This window comes from Patella vulgata, chromosome 4 (genome assembly GCF_932274485.2).
Source record: "Patella vulgata chromosome 4, xgPatVulg1.2, whole genome shotgun sequence".
In the NCBI taxonomy this organism is placed as follows: domain Eukaryota; kingdom Metazoa; phylum Mollusca; class Gastropoda; family Patellidae; genus Patella; species Patella vulgata.
The window spans coordinates 66,475,351-66,497,991 of NC_065882.2; the positions used below are offsets into that span (position 1 = coordinate 66,475,351).

Genomic DNA, 22,641 nt, shown 5'->3' on the forward strand with positions numbered 1-22,641 from the left:
TACGTTGTTCTATAGCAGCGGCTGTTAAATCATGGTCTAAAAATTGCCCCCACTGCATAAGCATTACTGTATTCCTCGAGTTAACGTTCTTAGGTGGATGTACAACAACACTAACAGTTCTGGCGCTGGGTAATAAGGGTTTATCATACAAAAGTTTGTACAAATCCCACCAAGACCAAGAACCAAATCTTTTACCACTGTCCAAAGATTCTTTGCGTCTGTTACCTCGTTCAGGAAAATGTATACCATATTGAAATCCGAAACCTTGTGTTGATCTTATTTTCGGTAAACATACACCTAAAGAAGAGATAATTTAATTAATGTTTGAAAATTTGTTTCGATTTTCCTTATGAAAAATAATGAAGTGCATTTGGAATAACCGATTGTTATTTGTATTTCTGGGACAATATCTAATTTTTCATGCATTACTCCTCGCAAATCAAATTGATGTTTAACCATTTAATTGCGAAAAGGTCATTGATTCAATTTGAATTAAAATAGACCCATCAAAATATTGTTACGTGTTGTTATCTTCTGTAGAGGAGGCGGAATGTCGACATAAAGAGTCCATGACATTGCTATTTTCGTTCGTTTGTTTAACGTCCGCAAGTTCGGTTGCAATTTAAAACCTACATGGGTTTCAGTTAATTAGTACGAAAAGAAGACAAGACCCGAACCCCCTCCTCTCCCTCTCCCTTCTAAAGGTACTATTATCGCGCCATTTGATTCTCTTCAACTGTTCGCGATTTCAACATAACTGTTGACAAATGTCACGCGATTCAAAAACCGAATTATTTAATGCAGACACACAAAAGTGACAAAAATACAATACAATCTTCCCAGCTGAACTATGCAGTTTGAACTTCTGTCATCTTTAGAAGGCACGTAGGGAATGCTACATTAAAAAAAACCTCCAGCCCAACAATGTTCTTTAATTGATACATGACTGAGTTGATTACTTACCATCTTGATATTGAGGATAAACATATCGTTTATATCTTTCAAATGATTTACCCTGTGTTGGTCGTCTTATATTATTACAATAACCAGTAATATTTCTGTAAAGTCGATCGGAGTCGGGGCAAGGAGAATCAAAATCAATATCAGCATCACCACCACCACCAAAATCGGCATCTGCAGCATCACCACCAAACGCAGCAAAACCAAAGGATGGGTTGACACTATAAAGGTTGAATTGAGAGAAGTAAATTAAGCCACTAGGATACACAGCACTAGTGGATAGATCAAAGTCCTAATTTGCAACTCTTGATAATTAGTAACATCAGTTTTGTATTTTGTAAACGGGAGCATCGCCCCCGATAATAAAAAGAACAAGAACAACATGATTGGTAACGCTTGTGAACCAGTTTCTGATCAAAAATCAGAGAGAAACAATGAGATATTACCTCCCTTGACCTATAGTTGATATTTCTACAGTAGTCTCTCTCTGTTTATTACCTCTCTTCATGGCTGACGATTGAGCTTGGTACATGGTGAGTGACATGACGTGATCATTGTCTTCAATAAAGAATGTTTAGCAATAATAAAGTTACTATAATTCCAAAAGATGTGGTGTAACGCTCCTACCCTTTCGGAAATTGTGGCCACAACGCACAATAAAAAGTTTGTTCACATAATTCGTTCTAAAATGAAGAGATTTAAATTCTCTGATTTTTCGATCTATCGTAAACATAGATTTTCTAGGAATCTAATATTCACCGAGTGTAAAAATATTATTATCCTCAGAAATCAGCTTGAGCCGTTCAATCTTAAGTCTTACAAGTGCCCTAAATGAAGTATAAGATTGACGTTAGTTTTCTAGACCCCCCCCCCCATCCAGTAAACCGAGTGTTGGATCAGCTTATATTTTATTTTTATTTTTTAAAAAAGTAGGGACCAGTTCATATAAACCCAAAATCCATCTGAGGTGTTACCTTAGGATCCCCCGTGCCTATAAAGACTGGGAGACAGGCCACGGTAAGACAGTGGCTCACTAACCAGGCGGTCCCGGGTTCAATCCCGGTGTTAGTCGATAAGGTTCCTCGGGATTTTTCAGCGTGTTTTCTACTTATCAGCGATGCAGGACTGAGGGTCAAACAAGGAACCGTGTCTAGTCTTTCGGACGTATACGTCGAGTTCCTGTTTACAGGTTGACGTTTCACAATCCGTATTCCGAACTGCCTGTTCGATACACCACTCCCATTCTCACCCCTACTCAGACAAGCTATGATGTATAAAGGAGTTACTGCATTCACATTGCCTCACAAGGGGTATTGTGGGGGATTAGATAAAGAGCTGGCAGTTCTCACTATAATAGTTAAAAACTAGATAATGTAAAGTGAATTTGCATAAAATTTCAATCAAATTGATCCACCCTGAACCGAGATGTTAGCTTTTAAATTTTACGCCTAGCCTCGATCATCATTATTAAAGTCGGTACGATAAATAACATAGGCTCGATTATCCAGTTTTGGATTTAATCATCAATGAGCGCTGAGCAGCAGATCTGATTCAAATTCAGTAAATATCACAGGGTGGCTATGACATCGAGAGTTGATTATTGTCTGAATTGATGTCTAATTAATAATTTAGATAACATTCATTCCAGGCCCAAATAAAGACCTGCCATAGGCATGTTTAGCTCTTGCATAATGTATGTTGAAACAATATGTCTAATGAATGTTAGGTGGGGGGGGGGGGCAGGCAGACGACTGCGCAGGTCATCAGCGAGTCCCGGAGGCGCAAAGTTTACCGTGTGGGAGCCTCCCCGAGGAAATTTGGAAAATTTGACAGCAACTCCAGGCTGTTCTAATATAGCCTAACTGGGGTACTTCAATTCAGCCTAACATAGGTGGATGACCTGAATTCCAAACAAGCAGTCAATCGTTTACTTTACGGAGCCGTGGGCTATAGACGCTTCGCCATCTAGTACGTGATTGAACCGGCTTCAAATGTGTCCAATGTTTTTGCAACCTCAATCCAATTTTTTGCCGACCGCCCCGAAAACCGATCATCCAACCAGACTGTTGCAGCTGCGTTCAAAAATAATAATCGATATCCGAAAAATGCGGCACAAAAAAAAAAAGAATGGCTCCAGAAAAAATGTTTTAATCTATAGCCAATTCAGTACAAATTTCCAGTATTTATACTATTCAAAAAAAGTAGGGGATATTTGATTTTGGGGGCATAATACTAAAATATGCAAATGACTACGAAAAAAGTCACTATAGAACCTAACAGAAGAAACATTTCCAGTTACATGTGACGCCCAAACGCACCAATAGCTACCGCATGGAATGCAGGTGATGCTTGGGATCATCATGGGGGTCCAACCCAAGATTTGCACGACTCTGACTTTGAATGTTACAGTCATTGTGGCATTGAATTCCAGGGTGGAAACATCAGTTTAATTGTTTTAGTGACCAGAAAACAAATTTTGATATGCGTCGGCTTACCCAAAATGAAAGGTTACGTGCCCTTGGCATGCTACAGATCGGCACAACACAGGCGGTTGTAGCGCGGACGATGAATGTTTCTCAGTCTGTCATAAGCAGGCTATGGTCCAGATACCGTGATACACAATCTGTACAGGACAGACCACGCCCAGGTCGACCAAGGGCGACAACTCAAGCCCAGGATCGATTTATCCGTACCTTGGCCTTGAGAAATCGTGTCATCACAGCAAATCAGATCAGCGCTCGTCTTCAAACAGACACTGGTGTGAGAGTGAGTGGCCAGACGATTCGGAATCGACTGCATAGGGGTCACCTTCGCGCCCGACGTCCTCGCGTGATCCCTTGTTTGAGAGATCATCACATTCAGGCAAGACGTCGTTGGTGTAGGGATCGTCAACACTGGGATAATCGACGCTGGAGCAATGTGATGTTTTCAGATGAGTCAAGGTTCACTGTTGATTTTTTGGACAGACGTAGGAGGGTGTGGCGTCGTCGAAACGAGCGCTTCCAAGACGTTAACGTCATCAGACATGATCGATTTGGGGGTGGTTCTGTTATGGTGTGGGGAGGCATCACTGTTGCTGGAAGAACGGCTTTACATGTTGTTGCAGGGCGTGTTACAGGCCAGTACTACCGGGACAACATCTTGGCAGTCCATGTTGTGCCGTTCGCACGACGTCATGGCCGCCGTTTCATCTTCCAGGATGACAACGCAAGATGTCACAGGGCCAGGATCGTTACAGGTTACCTCCAACAACAGAACATCACCACATTACCTTGGCCAGCACTGAGTCCCGACCTCTCCCCCATCGAGCATGTCTGGGACATGCTTGGACAGAGGTTACGTCAACAACGTCCTGCCAATGTCCAAGAACTTGCTGCTGCGTTGCAACAGGAATGGGACAATCTGGACCAAAATGACCTTAGACGTCTCATTAGGAGTATGCCACGTCGGATCAATGCTTGTTTGGCAAACAGAGGAGGATTTACCCGTTACTGACTTGGTTGTGATGCTGTGGTAACTTTGCTGTTTGACCCCGGGTATCATTTTACCCTTATAATGGTCAGTCTGTGCCTTACTTAGTCTAACGATCATTTGGAATAAATCGATGAATGTGAACTTCATTTCATTTTGTCATTTGTTTCTTCGTCAGTTTCATTAGGTGACTTTAATAACACTTAAAAATCAAATATCCCCTACTTTTTTTGAATAGTATAATTAAAAGAAAAGTAAAGTAGTGCTTTATTAGAATTCGGGCACTTAATTTGGCCAACCAGATGGTACATTATTTTTTTTTCACTTTATCCATCTGCACGTAAAGCCAGATTGCCTCACATCCCAACCCCGTCTGACCCCGTCTGACCCGTACGCCTATGTACTTAAAGTAAAGCCAGATTGCCTCACATCCCAACCCCGTCTGACCCCGTCTGACCCGTACGCCTATGTACTTAAAGTAAAAAAAGGCAGATATAGCTCTTGCATATTTTAATTAGTTACACAAAGCGCGATCTGTTTGAATCGAAGAGTACCTCCCACATTCGTTTGATATTTAATTTAGCAACAAGTGGGTTTTCTGACTCACTTGCCGATTCATTCTAAAAAGAAAACGTCTTCATTAGCCCAGTCGGAGCAAACAGTAGGACGTTAATCCCAATTTCATTTCATTTCGATTTATTCTTATGATTAAACATCGACATAATCACTCGGTAATCAACTGCCAGTCTTTATCTTCATTAGAACAATTTTGAAACAAAACTTTCGTTTCGTTTCTTAAATGAAATAAAGGGTTAAGTTGCATTTACCGTAAATATGTAATACCATGAGTCGTCTGTCAGACTGGAAAGCGGGCCATCACCACCCCGGTCGCCGCATCCGACATATGACCGCATGCGCTCTTAACTTACTACATCTTTTGGAGCAGCCGTTGATCGTCTAGTATTTGTACTTCTCTTCTCAATCTGATTTAAATACAGATCCTATTTCGTTTCGTTTTTTATAGTTCAAAATTTCATTTTACTTGTCTTTACTACACTAGGATTTGAAAGAGTTGTTATATAACCCGAGTTCTTGTTGAAGTGAGGGATAAGCCAATGAAACGGTATGTTACGTCGACTTCTTGGCGTGCCATGCACGGAACTGTGGGTAAACCACTAGAAACGTCAACGCTGATTGATTAATCAATGTCTGACGTCATAGGGCAAAAGCCTCTCGTACGACCCCTAACATGACCTTCGAGTACAACTTGTCAGAGCTTCATGTAGTGTAGGGCATCGATAGAAAAGAAAAGAAATATAGATCTGTATTTTAATCAGACTGTTCTCATCTTTTGGTTAGTACTGACGTTGTGTATATTTTTTTTTATCTCCGACGTTAAGAGGTTTATATTCTCGTAGTTTTTACATTTTATATCAAGCACTGGTCAATTAAGACACAAGAATAGATTACAATAAAGTTGTTCCCTCCTCTCTCAACCCCACCACTTCGTGGAACGAGTTTACTGAAGGGCTTATTACGTCATAAGGCCCTTCTACCACTTAACATGGCATTCGAAATCCAGATGGCATCTGCTGAGCCTAAACGGTTTATGCTCTCAAAGAACTACATGGTTGTCTGTCGAATGGCCCGAGATGTGATAGTTTTCTGGCCTTCGTTTGAGTTTCAATTATCTAATTGGTCAAATATTACATAATTAATTGTGATGATTGGTTACTTAAGCCAAATGATGCAATCGTAATTTTCGATCACGAGTGATCTGGTGATATTTTGTTGACACATAGAACCAGCTATGTTTTGGTTTTATAACTCTTTTTTATATGTAAATTCGAACAAAACATTTGAGTGCATGAGATTTTACCAAATAATGAATTACAGATATAATATAGTGCTGTCATTAATTTAAAGAGTAAAAATTCTATCAATCTTACTACAATATACGTTAATTCGAATTAAACTTATAAGGTCAGTTGGACATTAAATAGGTCATACAATATATTTAACAACGACAGTTTTCCACCTCAAAAATAAATATTTTCCCTTTATTTCGAATTAACGTATGTACTAAAAAAATACCAAATCCCGTACCTCCATTTTGATGCTGAGAGTGCACGATGCAACCAAGTATCATCGCACAAGCTGCAAGAACAAAACATCTTGCAGACGTCATTTCATACAAAACTGGAATGAAAAAGGTCATGAAATATTTGATCATATAGTCATTATATTTTTATGTTATCGTTTCTTCTAAGTACAAATAAATGTTCGCCCCCCCCCCCAACACACACACACCTAAAAAATTAATTGCTATATTTCAGCTCAAGAACCATTCTCAAATCCTCGTCCCATTCTATTGCTTTCTTGGTAAGAATTATTAAGCATTATTAATCCGAAGCCTTATTAATAAGAATAGTTAGTAATCAATCAGTCGAAAGTATCTCGGGTTCATCTTTTATGATGGATTATCGGCGGCAGACAACCGTTGACTTCGGTCTGAGTGTCTGTAACCTTAAGATTCTTTTGTTCAGTAAGTTTTTTTTGCTTTTTCTCCAAGCTTATTTTCTTTTGGTGTGATGTGTGCGAGTGTTTTGTCCGACAAAGAAATTTGGACAGTGTTCGACAAAATAATTTTTCGTGTGCGCAGGTATGAATTTGAACACGAAATGAAATATAATTGGGTTTAACGTCCTACTATTCTGTACCGATTGGGCTAATGAGGATAGTCATACGCCATACAGTGTGCATGGGTGGTATTTTGCCAAAACAGCGGCACTACTACCTATTCTTATATCGAATTCTAACTGGCAAGGGTTCCTTCATGTGCTCGCTAATGCGTACAAGGAACCTCGATTTTTCGTCACATCCGAACGACTATACATTGTCCCTTGCCAGGCCCTTCGTCCTGCACAACTGTCGCAGGGAATCAGGCTGTATGAACTTTCTCGTCAAACACCCAAATCGATCACGTGACATCAAGGTTAGCAAACCAACGTCTTACTCACCGATGTAACACGGCTCCCTGAATTTGAACATGCCCGGTTGAATAAAATTCATGTAAATCCAAGTCGACCGCTCAAAAATTGAACCTTTCTCAATAATATATCATTTTATGCCTGGATGAAATTAACTTGGGTAAATTTGTGTTAGTTGAATACATTATTTCTTTGATCTCATTCACTTCGCTGACTGATGAATTTAGAAACCTGGGACGAGATGTTAACGGTATATACAAGAGATCGAAATCTAAAATCAGGTTTTATGGTATACTTATTTATTACCAATAAGACTCTTTAAAAAAAGATAATATGCTTGTACATGAACAAAATGGCATTTAGTGATTGAGAAACACATTAGCAGAACACATTTTATTATGTCCATATGAAAAAAAACCCAATATTTTTTAACTATAAACGATTCATAATATATATATATATATATATTATCGGAAATAATGAAAGGAATTACCTACCTTTGACGCTAGCACCAAAATCGCAAATATACGGGAGAAATGACATTAATGCTCAGAGACAAATGCGTACGAAATGATTTTTATCGCGTCAACGTCCGACAGTTTATTTATTATTTGTATTTCTGATTGTATCTGAAGTGTATCTCTTAAAGATATTCTTACCACATTCAAAGCAAAACAGTAAGGGCTTTAACCCCATTTCATTTAATTTCTTTAAAGCGAGAGTTTCATATTTTCTAAGAAAGTCAAAATATAATTGTTTCTATGTCTTTTGCGCAATAGGTTGTCAACTCACTATTATACGATCATAGGCATTATTTCCCACACTTAAAATTCATTGACACCCGAAATAATAACACAATTACCTCCCTTGTTTTCCTATTTCCCCCCCCCCCCATGGAATAGCTATCTTCAAATGTTTAAATTTGAAGTTGAAAATGATATTTTTGCCAATTTCTCAACTGGCAATAGTGAATTATAGGATTAATAGGATTATTCTTTAACAAGGTAGGACTGTTTATAGATACCATCTATTTTAAGGCTTTATTTTAATACATTTTAAAAATATAACTTAAAAATATGAAATTGTAACTTAACGAATAAGTAGAAGTTACAAGGATGAGATTAATAGAAATAGTCCATGTCAGATTCTATTCGACCCAAGTTGGCTTTTAATTATTTTCATTGCAGGGACGGATACGAATGTTTCCAATGGGTGGGTGGGTTTTAGGGTGGGGGGGGATGGGGTGCATAGCAAGATTCCAAGAAATATAACATCGTACTGTCTAAAAAATTTGTATTTAATAAAAGAGTTTGTAACATTTTTTTTCCGTTTCATATGCGAAATGAAATGAAAATGGAAGGAAATTGGGTTTAAAATTATAGTTTTATTGTGTACCCATTTAGCCTAATAGAGAAAAGCATACGCCATCCACTGTACTGCGGGGAAAAGTTCGTTTTCTCCTACTATTCATCGATTTCCAATGTTCCATTACTTGCACCCCCGAGTCTACATAAGATCTCGGTTTTCCCCCAGTTTAATGACTAGACGAAATCGGTTTGATATTAGTGTCGTACCTATGTCTCTTCGATGGGTTCGGAACTAATATTTCCGACAATGAGTAGAGACAACCGAGAGGACCGAGGCAAATAATTGTTTTTCTAGCTCCATTAATAAACTTCTCTCAAACTTGGTGTCTAATTGAGTCACTTTAGCAAGTTAAGTTATCAGGTTTCACTTTAAAACAACGTAAAGTGAAACATATTGAAAGAACACACGAAAAGATGAAAAAAAAATCTATTCCGATAAAATAGATTATTCACAGACCATTTTGGTTTACTGTCAATGATCCTTTAAATTAATCTTGTTTTTCAGAAAATATCCAACATAAGCGGTTATACCAACAAGATTTACTTGACCTTCCGAAAAATACTTATAACACCCAACAATTGTCCTGCGGTATATAAACGGTTACACAAACAAGATTTACTTAACCTACCGGACAATACTTATAACACCCAACCATTGTCCCATGGTTTATATTGACTCTAGGTTATGAAATTCAAACTGCTCATGGCGTACTATTGCGATTCGCTGAAACGTGTGTGTGTTATTCTGTCTCCAAATGTTAATAGTTTAGAAGTTGGTCAGAATTTTATTTTGTTTATATGTTAAGAAATAGTTTGTGAGGACAAAATTTAAAGGTGTTTATCATATGAAAATTGAAAATTTGCAAGATACTTTCCTACGAATTTTTTTATAGGGTATTTTATTTCAATAAACGTTTGGCATATTTGGTATATGCGGAAAATACCGACACTCAGTCTTACTAGAAAAAGACTGGATACCCAGAAAATTGTAAGGGTCAGTAAATGGCAGCCATGTCTGCTCGAGTGATGTAAGAGGCTCTTCTTATGTGTTGATCTAATGGCTAACGGTTGTGAGAAAATCAATAGACTTAATTCTCCAGGGCCCTTATTCACGAAAACTTAAACTAAGATACAATCGAAATTTTAAGAAATACTGCAATTCGATTGGCTGACCAATATGCAAATTGGATATATGCAAATTGATTTTACTGGTCAGCCAATCGAATTGCAGTATTTCTTAAAATTTCAATTGTATCTTAGTTTAAGTTTTCGTGAATAAGGGCCCTGTAGACTGCAATTAAACGCCAGAAAACGAAGTTGGTAAAGGATAATCTAAGAATTGACTTATGATTCTATATTTATGGTAAATGGACAGCGACTAACAACAACTACAATCTGTAAGTAGATTCTCCCTCAATCAGGTCACGTGGCAAGGCTGTTCTTAAAACAGATTCTTGTCTCATGGGTAGTTAACTATCACATACCCGAGGACAAGCGTTTTGTGCCTGTATTTGCATATTTGGAGACACACGTTTATGCCAATTCCCATATCGATAGGGTAGTTAATATGCCATTAAGCGTTTTTAAAACACAAATGTGAGGGCACCCCTTGATGTTGGCGTACCATTATTTCAAATAATCGGGAGGGCAACTTGCCAATTGTACATTATTTATACTAGTGAAATATTGGACTCGCGTGACGTATTTCACTGTAAAAGCACGTGCGGGGTATCAGTATTTTAAGTCGTTTAATGGTCTCGAGCTTAAGATATTGTGTAATATATTGTAAAAACACTCGGGCCTACAGCCCTCTTGTTGTTACAATATATTACTTAATGTCTCGCTCTCGACCATTAAACAATACATACCAATATTTGTTACATTAATTGTGTGCTGTAATTCATGTTGCTAAATTGTTAACCGAGAATATAGTAAAATCAACAACCAACAAGAGTCATGTTTTCATTTATTATCCACCAGCATAGAGAGAAAGAGAAATGGGGTTTAAAGTCCGCTGGACACAAACTAAAAAAGGTCTCATTTTGGAACTAAAATATAGTGCAATTTTATTTCAATAATTCGCTTGCGCGTAGGGATCTTTAGCATTGGGAGAAAACCGGAAGAGGGGGTGGGGGTTGGATGGCCGAATGGTTAGCACGCGCGCGCTGTATCATACGGTCTGTCATTGAGTCAACTGGCGGGGTTTCGATTCCCCGGTTGTACGTGACAAGGAGTAGGGTCGCCTGTCCAACCTCGCAGGTTTTCTCCGGGTCCTCCTGTTTCCGAGTTGATTCAATGACAGATCTTATAATACAGCGCGCAGGCGCTAACCACTGGGCTATCCACTCAACAAATATTGAAAAAAAAAAGAATCAAAACGATATTATCTTGGTCGGCTTGTTTTTGAAGCTAATGGGCTACAGTGTGCTATGAGGGAACGGCGTACTCATATATCGAATTCCAACTGACAGGGGATCTTTTACGCGCCTGCCAATGTGTACACGGGAACTCGGTTTTTCGTCAGGTCCTCCGTCCTGAACCACTGAGAAGGTGAACTTTCTCGGTCAACACCGGGAACGAACCCGCTACCTCCAGGCTAATTTTTTAAAAAAATGATCTATATCGGAGGGGGGGGGGGATTTATTAATGGAAAGTTTATTTTGACAATGGCGTATCTAATGACCAAGAAAATAATAAATTAGTTTGTAGACTCAAATGTCCGACTACCTGGGATGACAATAGACAATAAAACAAAAAAAATAAAAATCAAAAAGTTGCATTATGTTATATAACTTGGATTCAAATGTTATATAAACTATTATTTAAACAGTTATTCACATGACAAGCCTACTATCAACACCTGATTACCGTTACATTCAGGGGCGGATTGGGGCCGGGATGGAAAATTTTGAAAAATGAACCCCAAATATGCGATTTGGTGGCATATCTGATAATAACCTCTGTCAAATAATATATCTCATAAATCGATTAATTTAGGCCAAAACCCCGACCTACAAGTAATTTACAACCATCAACCTGTGAAATTATCATATCGTCATATTATTAATTAACGTATTATCAATGTATCGTCAAGATTCAAGAGAATTTAACTGGTTAAAAAATGGGAATAGTTGAGAAAATTTTGACCATTTGATTAACCAGTAAGGAATATTGAATAAGTAGGAATATTTTCATTGAAAAATGACCCATTTTTGTTCCCGGGAGCGCTAGCTGATTCCTCCTGTGATGGAAGGCCACAAGACACATTGGTACAGAGTGACGAAAGTGAAATTCATGAAAGCTGCCTTTTTTGAATTTTGGATTTGTTGTTCCAAGTAACTTATTTTACCTTGACTCCGAACTTAAACATTTGGCACACTACATATTGATTAATGAACTAGCATTAGTTCAGATAATGAATATTCGAGTATAAGGCCACACAAATTTAATTATGAGAATTGCGTTACCCTTGACATTTTTGTCAGAAGCGGCGGGCGGAAATAAAAATAAAAATAAAATTTGATCTTGGACGCAAAATAAAGCTTCCACAACAGTGTCGGGTGAATCCGATGAAATTTTCGGATGAAAATCGGAATCCCCATTGCAGGATTCCGAATTCCGGCCCACTCCCAGCACACCCGGCCAGAAAGTCTATTATACCAGCCCATTCCAGACTTCAGTGATGGCGTGGCGGCCCGTTAAAGCCACTGGCCACATACAACATGAACGGTCCAATACCCCCCCCCCCCCCACCAAATAATGTTCAGCAAAAAAGGTTTTTTTTTAGACGAATTGGACAAAATTATTTTTTTCATTTCCGACCGGCCCAATCCGTCTCTGGTTACATTTGATTTGAATGAAATTTCCAATATAATCATTTTATCTTTGAACCATATAATATTATTATTACAGAAACGGCCAGCTCCCTTATTTAATCTTACATAATGCACCTATATATTTTTATCTTGGAAAATTTGTAGCAAATGTATCATTTAGCAATTCACAGCCATTGGATAAATAACGCAAGTATAATTGTCTCTGTGTGGTGCGGTCCCCCTGCACTAAGTATTAAAATGCAACAGAGAAAGCAATAATACCAAATACATCGAGCCTCCCCCTCATCTAAATACCATATACGATTTAATCATTTTGATAATAATTAATCTCTAGTCAGCGTCCAAATTTATTTTCTAAACCACAGACAAACTTAAATAAACCAATTCGATATATTACATAAATAAATCAGAGAATTAATAATATCCATGCTTCCCACGATGATTGTAGTAGTTAGTTAGTTAATCTCCCACCAAGGACTCAGATCTAAATCAGGTAGACTATTGCACGAAACTTCTGGATTTCTGAAAATATAATTAGCATTATATAGTTATGGAGTACTTGTCACGTTGTACCAGGATTTATCAACATGAAAAGTGAAACTCAATGTTGAAAAATCATGGTTAAATTAATAGCACCATCTATCATTTATTGTGATAGGCCATAATTTCATGTTGGCGTATATTATCAACCCAATTCAAATTTTTAATATTATCTGGCATGTATACTGCAGCAGTATAATTATATCACACGCCATTTTGTCTAGACTCGGTGAAGACATCTCACAATAGTTGCTACATGTAATTGCAGACTTTATTCAGTTCTTACATAAGCTCACAATATTACTAATCTGACCATTCAATAGCGTTATTATTCACAGAGAAAACCCCAAGCTATATGAATTGCTTGATACTAACTTCGTGGGACCGGAAGACGTGGTGTTTAGGGAACCTCTTAATTCTCAGTGGCTATGGCAATTTTATTTTTCATCAGTAACAGTCTAGATCGCACGGCTTCTGCATAAACCTAACTATTGTACGTTCCTAATACAAACACATGCTAGACAAAATAGTCAACAAAAATGGTAAACTATAGTTTCTTGAAAAATCTGTAAACTGTGTATGCTTTTCGATTCCGCTATCCTAAAAGTTACGTTTTTATCAGCCGGTTATTATAGACAGCCGACCTCCAAGATTTATTTTCGGTTGGCATGGTTAAAATACGCATTATCTATCGACTGCAAATCAATCTTGATGATTTACGCGATATATAAACAATATCAAAATGTAAGTTTTTGAGCATTCAAATCTATAGCTCACCCGTTTGTTACAACACGGAATGGATTCCTCTGTATTCTATCTAACCCAATTTCTTCACAAATAATTTTAGCCAGAGATATTCGTTTTAGTGATTCAAGCTGATCTGCAAAACGAGTAATTATATAATTTTAATTATTAAAATACAAAAACACAATGTTATCTAATAATACAAGGGGTTGTCATGTATGACACGCCCACATTTTGCAAGCGATAGACAGAGAACTGCATACAATAAGGGGCCATAATCTGGGATGTTATGTTTCGACATGCATAACATGTGGAATATGTCTAGCCTCGTTCTTCGGGTCCCTTGTTACAAATGGGGCTGAAACGCATTCTGGTACACGATTCGTGTACCAATAGTAAAAAGTTTATTTTGTCTTAAATTTTGTCTTAAAAGCCCATCTTTTCCCGGTAAGATCACAACTTCAATGTTGATTTAAATTGACAAATAATTCGGGTTTTCATTGTCGAAGACTGTCGATGATACAGAGTTAAAGACTTAGCTACTTTAAATTAAATTAAATTAAATCATTATCATTGCTATTTCACCTGATTTAAATCCTCGTTTACGATCCTTGGTTTCATGCCAGAAACTATCGCCAAATTTAAGATCTCTGAATTGTTGAGCCAAAATACAAGTGAAGGTTGGACCTAGTTGAGAACCCCGGAGTGGTGGTTCAGCTAAACCTCCTGCAAATACATCAATGTCATCTACAGTCCTGTAATAATAACATATTCTATTATATACACCCTTGTAATAGTAAAAATATATCTATCATCGTGTAATAATAACATATACACCAATATCATCCTGTAATAATAATAAATAGATATATCATCCTGTAATAATATCATCTACACAAACCTTCGCATTTTTGATGATAAATACATTTATATCATCTATAGAGAACCTTTATATCATTTACGATCCGGTATTCATAACAATGTCATCTATAAATCAACCAACTCTTGTGTCTGACATCCAGTAATAGTAACAAATGCAACTTTTTCAGCTGCACACATACACAGACTACATTTGCTTTTTATAAGATTACTGGAGAGATTACTATCTTGACGTTTGAAAAACAGAACGTAGACAATCCAACGTTACAGCAGAGTCAATTGGAACACAGATTGGAAAAACCTATCTGTCACATCGTGGAAGGCTTTTTCAATAATATGTGTTATGGATGACCCTTTCTGTCCAAATTGCAAGTATTTGGGTGTATGTATAAATATAAATATTTACCTGTATATTCTAGCCATAGCAGCCCCCCCCCCTGACCCTAACTGCTTGGAGTAGAATGTCACAACTGGATTTAACCCACAGAGCCTTCTAAAGGTGTTATAAGGAGGTAACCCATGATCCCTTCCTCTTTGTATATTAAATGCAGCTAAATCAAAAGACAGATCATCAACTTCAAACAAATGATCTGTAATTTCTTTTGTTAGGAAACGATCCACCGTTTCACTTGGATTATATAAGACACTCTTAACCAAAGCTTTCAGCTTTTCAAATATAAATTTAGGGTTGTTGAACAATTTTCGAGAGCGGACCTTCTCGCCATCTATGACTAAGAAATCCGGAATCAAAGAATGACCAAATCTGAAAGCTGCCGTGGCAAAAACATTGGCTATACTGGGATCAATGTTGATATTATATTTATAGTTTCCGTCTTTCAAATTATATTTTCGTAAAGTTCTTTTATTGAATATTTCTGGCAGGAATTCGAGGTAAGTAATCCTCTGCAAATAGAAAGAAATGTTATGTTCTTACAACATGCGGAATGGTTGCAAAGTTTCTTATCAACAATATCGTGAATTATCTTCCCGTTTGTTATTTTAACTATCTTAAATATAGGCGTCTATAATTTTCTGAAATGCAATGTGATTAGTCATTGGTGTTGACGGATGAAACATGTAGGATCGTAAATTTTAATTACTTGCAAAACTTGGATGGAATACAGGGAAAAGTTCATTTGGACCCCCGGATGATAAATCCGCTATCTTTCGATCACAAACCACAGAATTAACCCCACAGTTATTTTTCCATTTTAACTTTTTATTTATACAGAGGCAAATGGGGTTTAATGTCCACTCGACACAAACTAGGTTATTTCGGGAATAACACATGGTGCAATTTTATTTCAATAATTCGCTTGCGCGTAGGGGTCTTTAGCAGTGGGTGGAAACCGGAGGACCTGGATAAAAACCACGAGGTTGGACAGGCGACCCTACTCCTTGTCACGTACAACCAGGGAATCGAAACCACGCCAGTTGACTCATTGACAGAACTTATGCTAAAGCGCGCCGGCTAACCATTCGGCCATCCAACCCCCAAAAACTTTATTAAAAAGTTTTATAAAACTTTATACAGACTTCATAAAAGGCTGTATAAAACTTATACGGGGTTCATAAAAGGATGTATAAAACTTATGCAGGGTTCATAAAAGGATGTATAAAACCGTATATAGAGTTCATAAAGGGTTGTATAAAACATTATACACGGTTTAAAAAAGGTTGTATAAATCTTATAAAAGGTTCGTAAAAGGGTGTATAAAACTTTATACAGGGTTCATAAAATGTTGTAGGCCTATACAACTTGCTCTATGGAAATGGTTGATAATGATTTTATATTAAAGCACTGATGGTGGGCGAATAGTGGTCTGACAAGCCCCCGTTTATGTATTTTTCTATAAACACAAATAAAGATTTTGTTAAGGTTACCTGTAAAATAGCGCCAACGATTTTTCTAGTTTCTTGATATAGTCGCTCACCATCCCAATCCGTATTGTCATCCAATTTTTGCACAATAGTATTATGCAATCTTACAAATGTTGTATGTAAAGCAGTCAAACCAGGAAACACATGAACTCGATCATCCCCTTAAAATAGTACAATTAAGGTATATACAAGGATTAAATAACGCATAGAATAATATGGATCGACACGTTGTGATTGATCTCGAAAACACAACAATAGACAATAAAATTCAATACCTATCATAAATACCGAATTTCTGAAATATAAAAATATATATTCTGATATTTAATATTATATTTTCTAAAATTTGATATTTTCTAAAATTTGATATTTTCTAAAATTTGATATTTTCTCAAATTTGATATTTTCTCAAATTTGATATTTTCTCAAATTTAATATTTTTTCTAAAATTTAATTTTTTCTAAAATTTAATACTATATTTTAAAAAAAATTTAATACCTTATTTAAAAAAATTTAATATTATATTTTTTAAAATTTTATATTATATTTTCTAAAATTTAATTATTATATTTTCTAAAATTTAGTATTATATTTTTTGAAATTCAATTTAATGTTATATTATAACGTATTATTTCCTAAAATTTAATACGCTCTTGAAATGTAATATCGTAATATCATGATTCAAAAATGCGACATAAATAAGTAGAACTACCTGCAGCAAAACAATAATAGTCCCCTTCAATGCAGTCTTGGTCATTTCCTCTTGGTAGTAAATTATTACCAGATACTTTCATTCTTCCTGAAATGATATACATTTCTTGGTGGGGCATATGAATTTTCCCGATACAATTTGCATTGAATAAGTCAATAATATTTCTACCATTTTATATCACCGCAGTTGCCTTGTCATTTTATGAAGGTCTGCCTTTGTATCTGATATATTCGGGATGGGAAAATACAGAACGCTAAGGATTCGCCCGCTCATGACAGCAAGGTTTTAAACTAAATTCGAGAACAAATCTCATGAAAACTATGGCCTCTATAGCGTTCAATATTATGCATTCAGAAAAGGGGGAATAACTCCAATGCTTCACGACTAATTTGAAACATAAAACGTACCCTGAAAATCGAGTTAAAAGTTAAAAAGGTTTTAGTCAAGGGGGGAATAACTCCGAGACAGAAAGTCGCGGAACGCCGAATACCAATAACGTTCATCTTCTCACGACCCCAATGTTTAAAAACTGGTCTGTCGGTTTAACTACTACGTTTTCGGAAAACGAGTATACCCCGGGACGGAAAGTCGCGGAAAGCTGAATATCGATAGGGGTAGACCACAGTGACCACAATGCTCCACACACGGTTTTCGGCAAAAAGGGATAACTGAAAGTAGATGAATACTGAATATCCCCAGGGTTCATCATCTCATGACCCCAATGCTTAGTTCTCACCATTTCTACCCCTTAATCTTTCTTCTGTCTCTACATCACTACCATATACACTGGAACCATCAATAAAAGCTGTTAACAGATTCTGTTGTTCTCTTGGATTTTCTTCGCCTAAAATATATGATTGACATACGGTACTGAACACAGCCAATAAAACTTAAATTAAGCTACATTTACACCAAAAACTTTTTACCGTTTAATAAGCGTTTGTTCAAATATACAAATAAACATGAAAGTGTGAAGAAATTGCCTAAAAAGCGTATATGAATTTTTCAGCCCAAAATACTGAGCCGCTTTAAAGTGATCTATGTAGATTTGGGATATGTAACGCATTTACGGCATTTCCTGTTCAGTTGTATTGTGTCACTTAATTCTTTTAGTTGGTTGGACATGACTATTCACGTGGATAGAAGGGAACTTTGGGACTTTTCGCCCAAAACTGAAAGTTTGTATTTCTGCGAAAGGTTAAACAGGGCAAACAGGACACGGATAACTGTTTCTTAGAGTCCTCCATCCATACTTAACCCGTTCAATTTAAATAAAATAACTAAAATAATCATTCAAACCTATTTTCTCTTCAACTGATCGGGAACGAAGAAATTCCATACAATTCCTTTTAAAGAACCTGTCTGGAGGAATCTGAACAATCTGGATCGGGAAACATTGTTCTGAGCTGTAAACAAAGTGCAAACGTAAGCACACACACAGAGATATATTTTGTCTCGTCTCGTCTCTTGTTACAAACAATTCTGGGATTAATCTCAAGACTAGCATACAAATGAACCTGAGAGCAATAGTTGAGAGATAAGTTAAAAATGGAATAGATTCGTTTGTCAATTCTAAGATGAATTACTGAATAAGGGAATCGGGTAAGTCAGATAAAGGAACAGATAAACATATCGTAGGTGTTGTCATGATATCTGTCAGCTTCGAATGTTGACATGTACATCTTTTTGAGAAATGCTCATATAGGGTAAGTGGCATAAATGAAATACAGCATCATGTGTCATTCTCAATCTGATTAAAAACACAGATCCTATTTCGTTTCGTTTTTATAGCTCAAAATTTCGTTTTACTTATCTTTACTACACTAGGATCTGGAAGAGTTGTTATCATTGACGTGTTCTGAATGGTGTGAGGGCTTAGCCAATGAAACAGTCTGTTACGGCGAGCTTTAGGCGTGTTTTGCACGGAACTGTGGGTAATCCACTAGTAACATCAATGCTGATTGGTTAATCAAATATCTGACGTCATAGGTCAAAAGCCGCTCGTATGACCTCTGACGCAACCTATCGCTACAACCGGTCAGATCTGCATGTAGTGTAGGCCATCGAAAGTATAAAAAAACGAAACGAAATATAGATCTGTATTTTAATCAGATTGGTGCCATTCTGTAACAAAGCCCATCCCTCTAGTTACACGAGCTCCTTAATCGTTAGTAGAATATAAACTATAGAAATCGGAAACAAACTTACGTTGTTCTATAGCAGCGGCTGTTAAATCATGGTCTAAGAATTGCCCCCACTGCATAAACATCACTGTATTCCTCGAGTTCATGTTCTTAGCTGGATGTAAAACAAAATTAACAGTTCTGGCGCTGGGCAACAGAGGTTTATCGTACCAATCTCGCCCATAACCAAATGTTTTACCGCTGTGGTAATCGTTTTTTGGAAAATGGATGTCATAAGGAACTCGGCCGAAACTTTGTGTTGATTGTATCCTTGGTATGCATATGCCTGAAGACAAGAATGTTTTAATGTCATAACTAAAATGTGTTTCGAATGGTTTTACTGTAAGCAAGATAAAAATCGAAAAAAATTGCATCACAAACTACTGTTGGTGTCCGCCGATATTACATATAGAACCGGTTAAACAAATTTCAAATATTGTAACACAGATCTTTACGGGGTGATCCCAAACAGGTGTGAATAATCGGGAAGTGAGGCAAAAGCGGGAAAACACGTATCCACACTGACTGAAAGCGATAAAAAATAAATAATCAATAGAAAAGGAATGCTTAGCCACGTGGGAAATGCTACATTTCATTGATACATGACTGAGTTGATTACTTACCATCTTGATATTGAGGATAAACATATCGTTTATATCTTTCAAATGATTTACCCTGTGTTGGTCGTCTTATATTATTACAATAACCAGTAATATTTCTGTAAAGTCGATCGGAGTCTGAGCATGGAGCATCAAATTCAGTATCACCACCACCACCAAAATCGGCATCTGCAGCATCACCACCAAACGCAGCAAAACCAAAGTATGGGTTGACACTATAAAGGTTGGTTTGAGAGAAGTAAATTATGATATTAGGATACAAAGCATTAGTGGATAGATCACAGTTTTAATTTGCAACTCTTGATAATTAGCAAAATCCCGATACCTTCATATCATTTTTGTATTTTGTAAACGCATTTGATTAAAACAACTCAAGTGTTGTATGTTTCACCAAACAAGTACGTTAGTAGTGCTACACAGATCAAGACAAGAACCAAGCATGGTGCTACTGTCGCCATCTTGGAATGTCAAGTTTCGTGTATGGTTTCATGTGGATCGTACTTGCATTGGCGGAGCGTTAGAGTCCCGATAAGAAGAAGAACAACAAAACGATGAACAGCTCTTGGGGAGCAGTTCCTGATCCAAAAATCTGAACGGAAAAAAAAGAAAGAGATATTACCTCCCTAGACCCATAGTTGATATTTCTACAGTAGTCTCTCTCAGCTGATAATCTCTCTTCATGGCTGACAATTGAGCTTGGTACATGGTGAGCGACATAACGTGATCATTGTCTTGAAAAAAAAAAGAAGTTTATTAGCAATTTAAAAAGTTAAAAGGTCATGAACACTTTCATCTGGGGATTGAGCAATATAGATACATCGAGTAAAAAAAAACCATTCTCGTCCCGAATAGAGCTCTTGAACGATTAATCGAGTTAATCAGGATAAACACCCGAATGTTATTTTCAAGATACCAATGGATAAAACACTGAATGTGACAGGGCTGGCTAATTTCAAAATCGCACAGACTCATTTATGAACTTTTGTGGCATTCTACAATTCAATAGATATTTCAAAGGCTGATCACTATACAATAATATACAAACAATATTTATATTTTGTTTTATTACGATCAATATGTATATTTCTTGTTAGCGAAAACGATAGGCTAACTAAATATCCGCACGATTTTTTTTTTATTTTGTATAAACTAATTTATGTAAAACACCTGCACAAGTAAAAGTGAGCTAATATAGAATACAGGTAGTATTGTTCAGTATCACTATTAACGTTGTATAAAAATTATGTCAACAAGTAATACACGTCAAACAATAAACATTCCGTATTCTTAATGAAATCGTAGGTGTCAAATGCATGCATATTAAACGCATATGATAGACTATCGTATTTAAAGATGGGTTCCCAGAAAAGTATTTATCGGGTGGTTATTTCCAACAAACGTATGGTAATTTTGGTATATATGGAAAGTAGAGATATCCAGTCTTACTAGAAAAATACTGGATTCCCCGAAAAACACTCATGGAGCGTTTACAGGACAACAATGTAAGAGTTTCCCTAATCAACAGCCCGACTATTAGGAATTTCTGCTCGCATGATGTCAAAGGTCACACGCGAACATTGAGCGCTTGATGTACAAGTTGATAAACTTTAAGAAGAGTTAGACGTACAACACCTTCTAAGATGAGATAAAAATGACGGAAAAAGACGCGGGTAGTGGATAATCCGAGAATTTTTTAGGATTCGATATTTGTAATAAATAGTTAGCGATTAAAGACAACATCGTTTTATGTATGCAATGGATTCGATATTTGTAATAAATAGTTAGCGATTAAAGACAAGTTCGTCTTATGTATGCTATGAATTCTCCTCTGACTTCCAAGAGAGGTAAGTCACGTAACGTAAACGTGACCTGGTTTGATCGAATTTTTATAGCAGGACATTCCTTCGGAATTACAATGTTTGAGAAGGATTTGAAGCAAAATTATGAAAAATTTAGTTTGAATATGTTTTTAGTCCGTATATACCATTAAATCACCCAGTTTGTACGCGGGAACCCATCTTTAATGTTGGTATGAACAACTGTTAGGCCTAAATTCGGGGTTGTGTTCCGTTTACCGTACATAAGTTTATTCGAATTAAATCTATAACGACACATGAACACTAAATTGGTTATTGTCACCACCGGTTAAATCTAAGGCCGTGTAAAACACTTTAAATTATATATGAAATTGACATGTATATTTTTGATCTAAATCAAAAATATGTTAACATAAATTTCGCAGTAGGAAGTAATGAATATTTATAATTTATATGTTAAAAATGTTATATAAAAGATAAATCTGCATATTGTCGGTCTTTCTTTTGGCTTCAAATTTTATTTAAATTATCAATTAGATATTAAATTCATAAGACAAGCCCATAGTCAACTCTCTAGACCATTGGATGATCGTGATTTTCAATGGATTGATAAACAATTGCCATGTAATAATTTAATTTAG

General features: G+C 36.5%; 1 protein-coding gene across 1 annotated transcript; it reads right to left on the reverse strand.

Annotated features, from left to right (window-relative positions):
* Nucleotides 1–13,937: 13,937 nt before the first annotated feature.
* On the reverse strand, nt 13,938–20,888 carry LOC126818016 (peroxidase-like protein 3). Its single transcript, XM_056100273.1, has 8 exons — nt 20,803–20,888; nt 20,238–20,398; nt 18,117–18,224; nt 16,957–16,963; nt 16,672–16,771; nt 15,194–15,690; nt 14,494–14,663; nt 13,938–14,044 (listed from the first exon to the last, which is right to left on the reverse strand). The coding sequence occupies exons 1-8, from the start codon at nt 20,886–20,888 to the stop codon at nt 13,938–13,940; spliced, it is 1,236 nt and encodes a 411-aa protein (XP_055956248.1).
* Nucleotides 20,889–22,641: the final 1,753 nt, after the last annotated feature.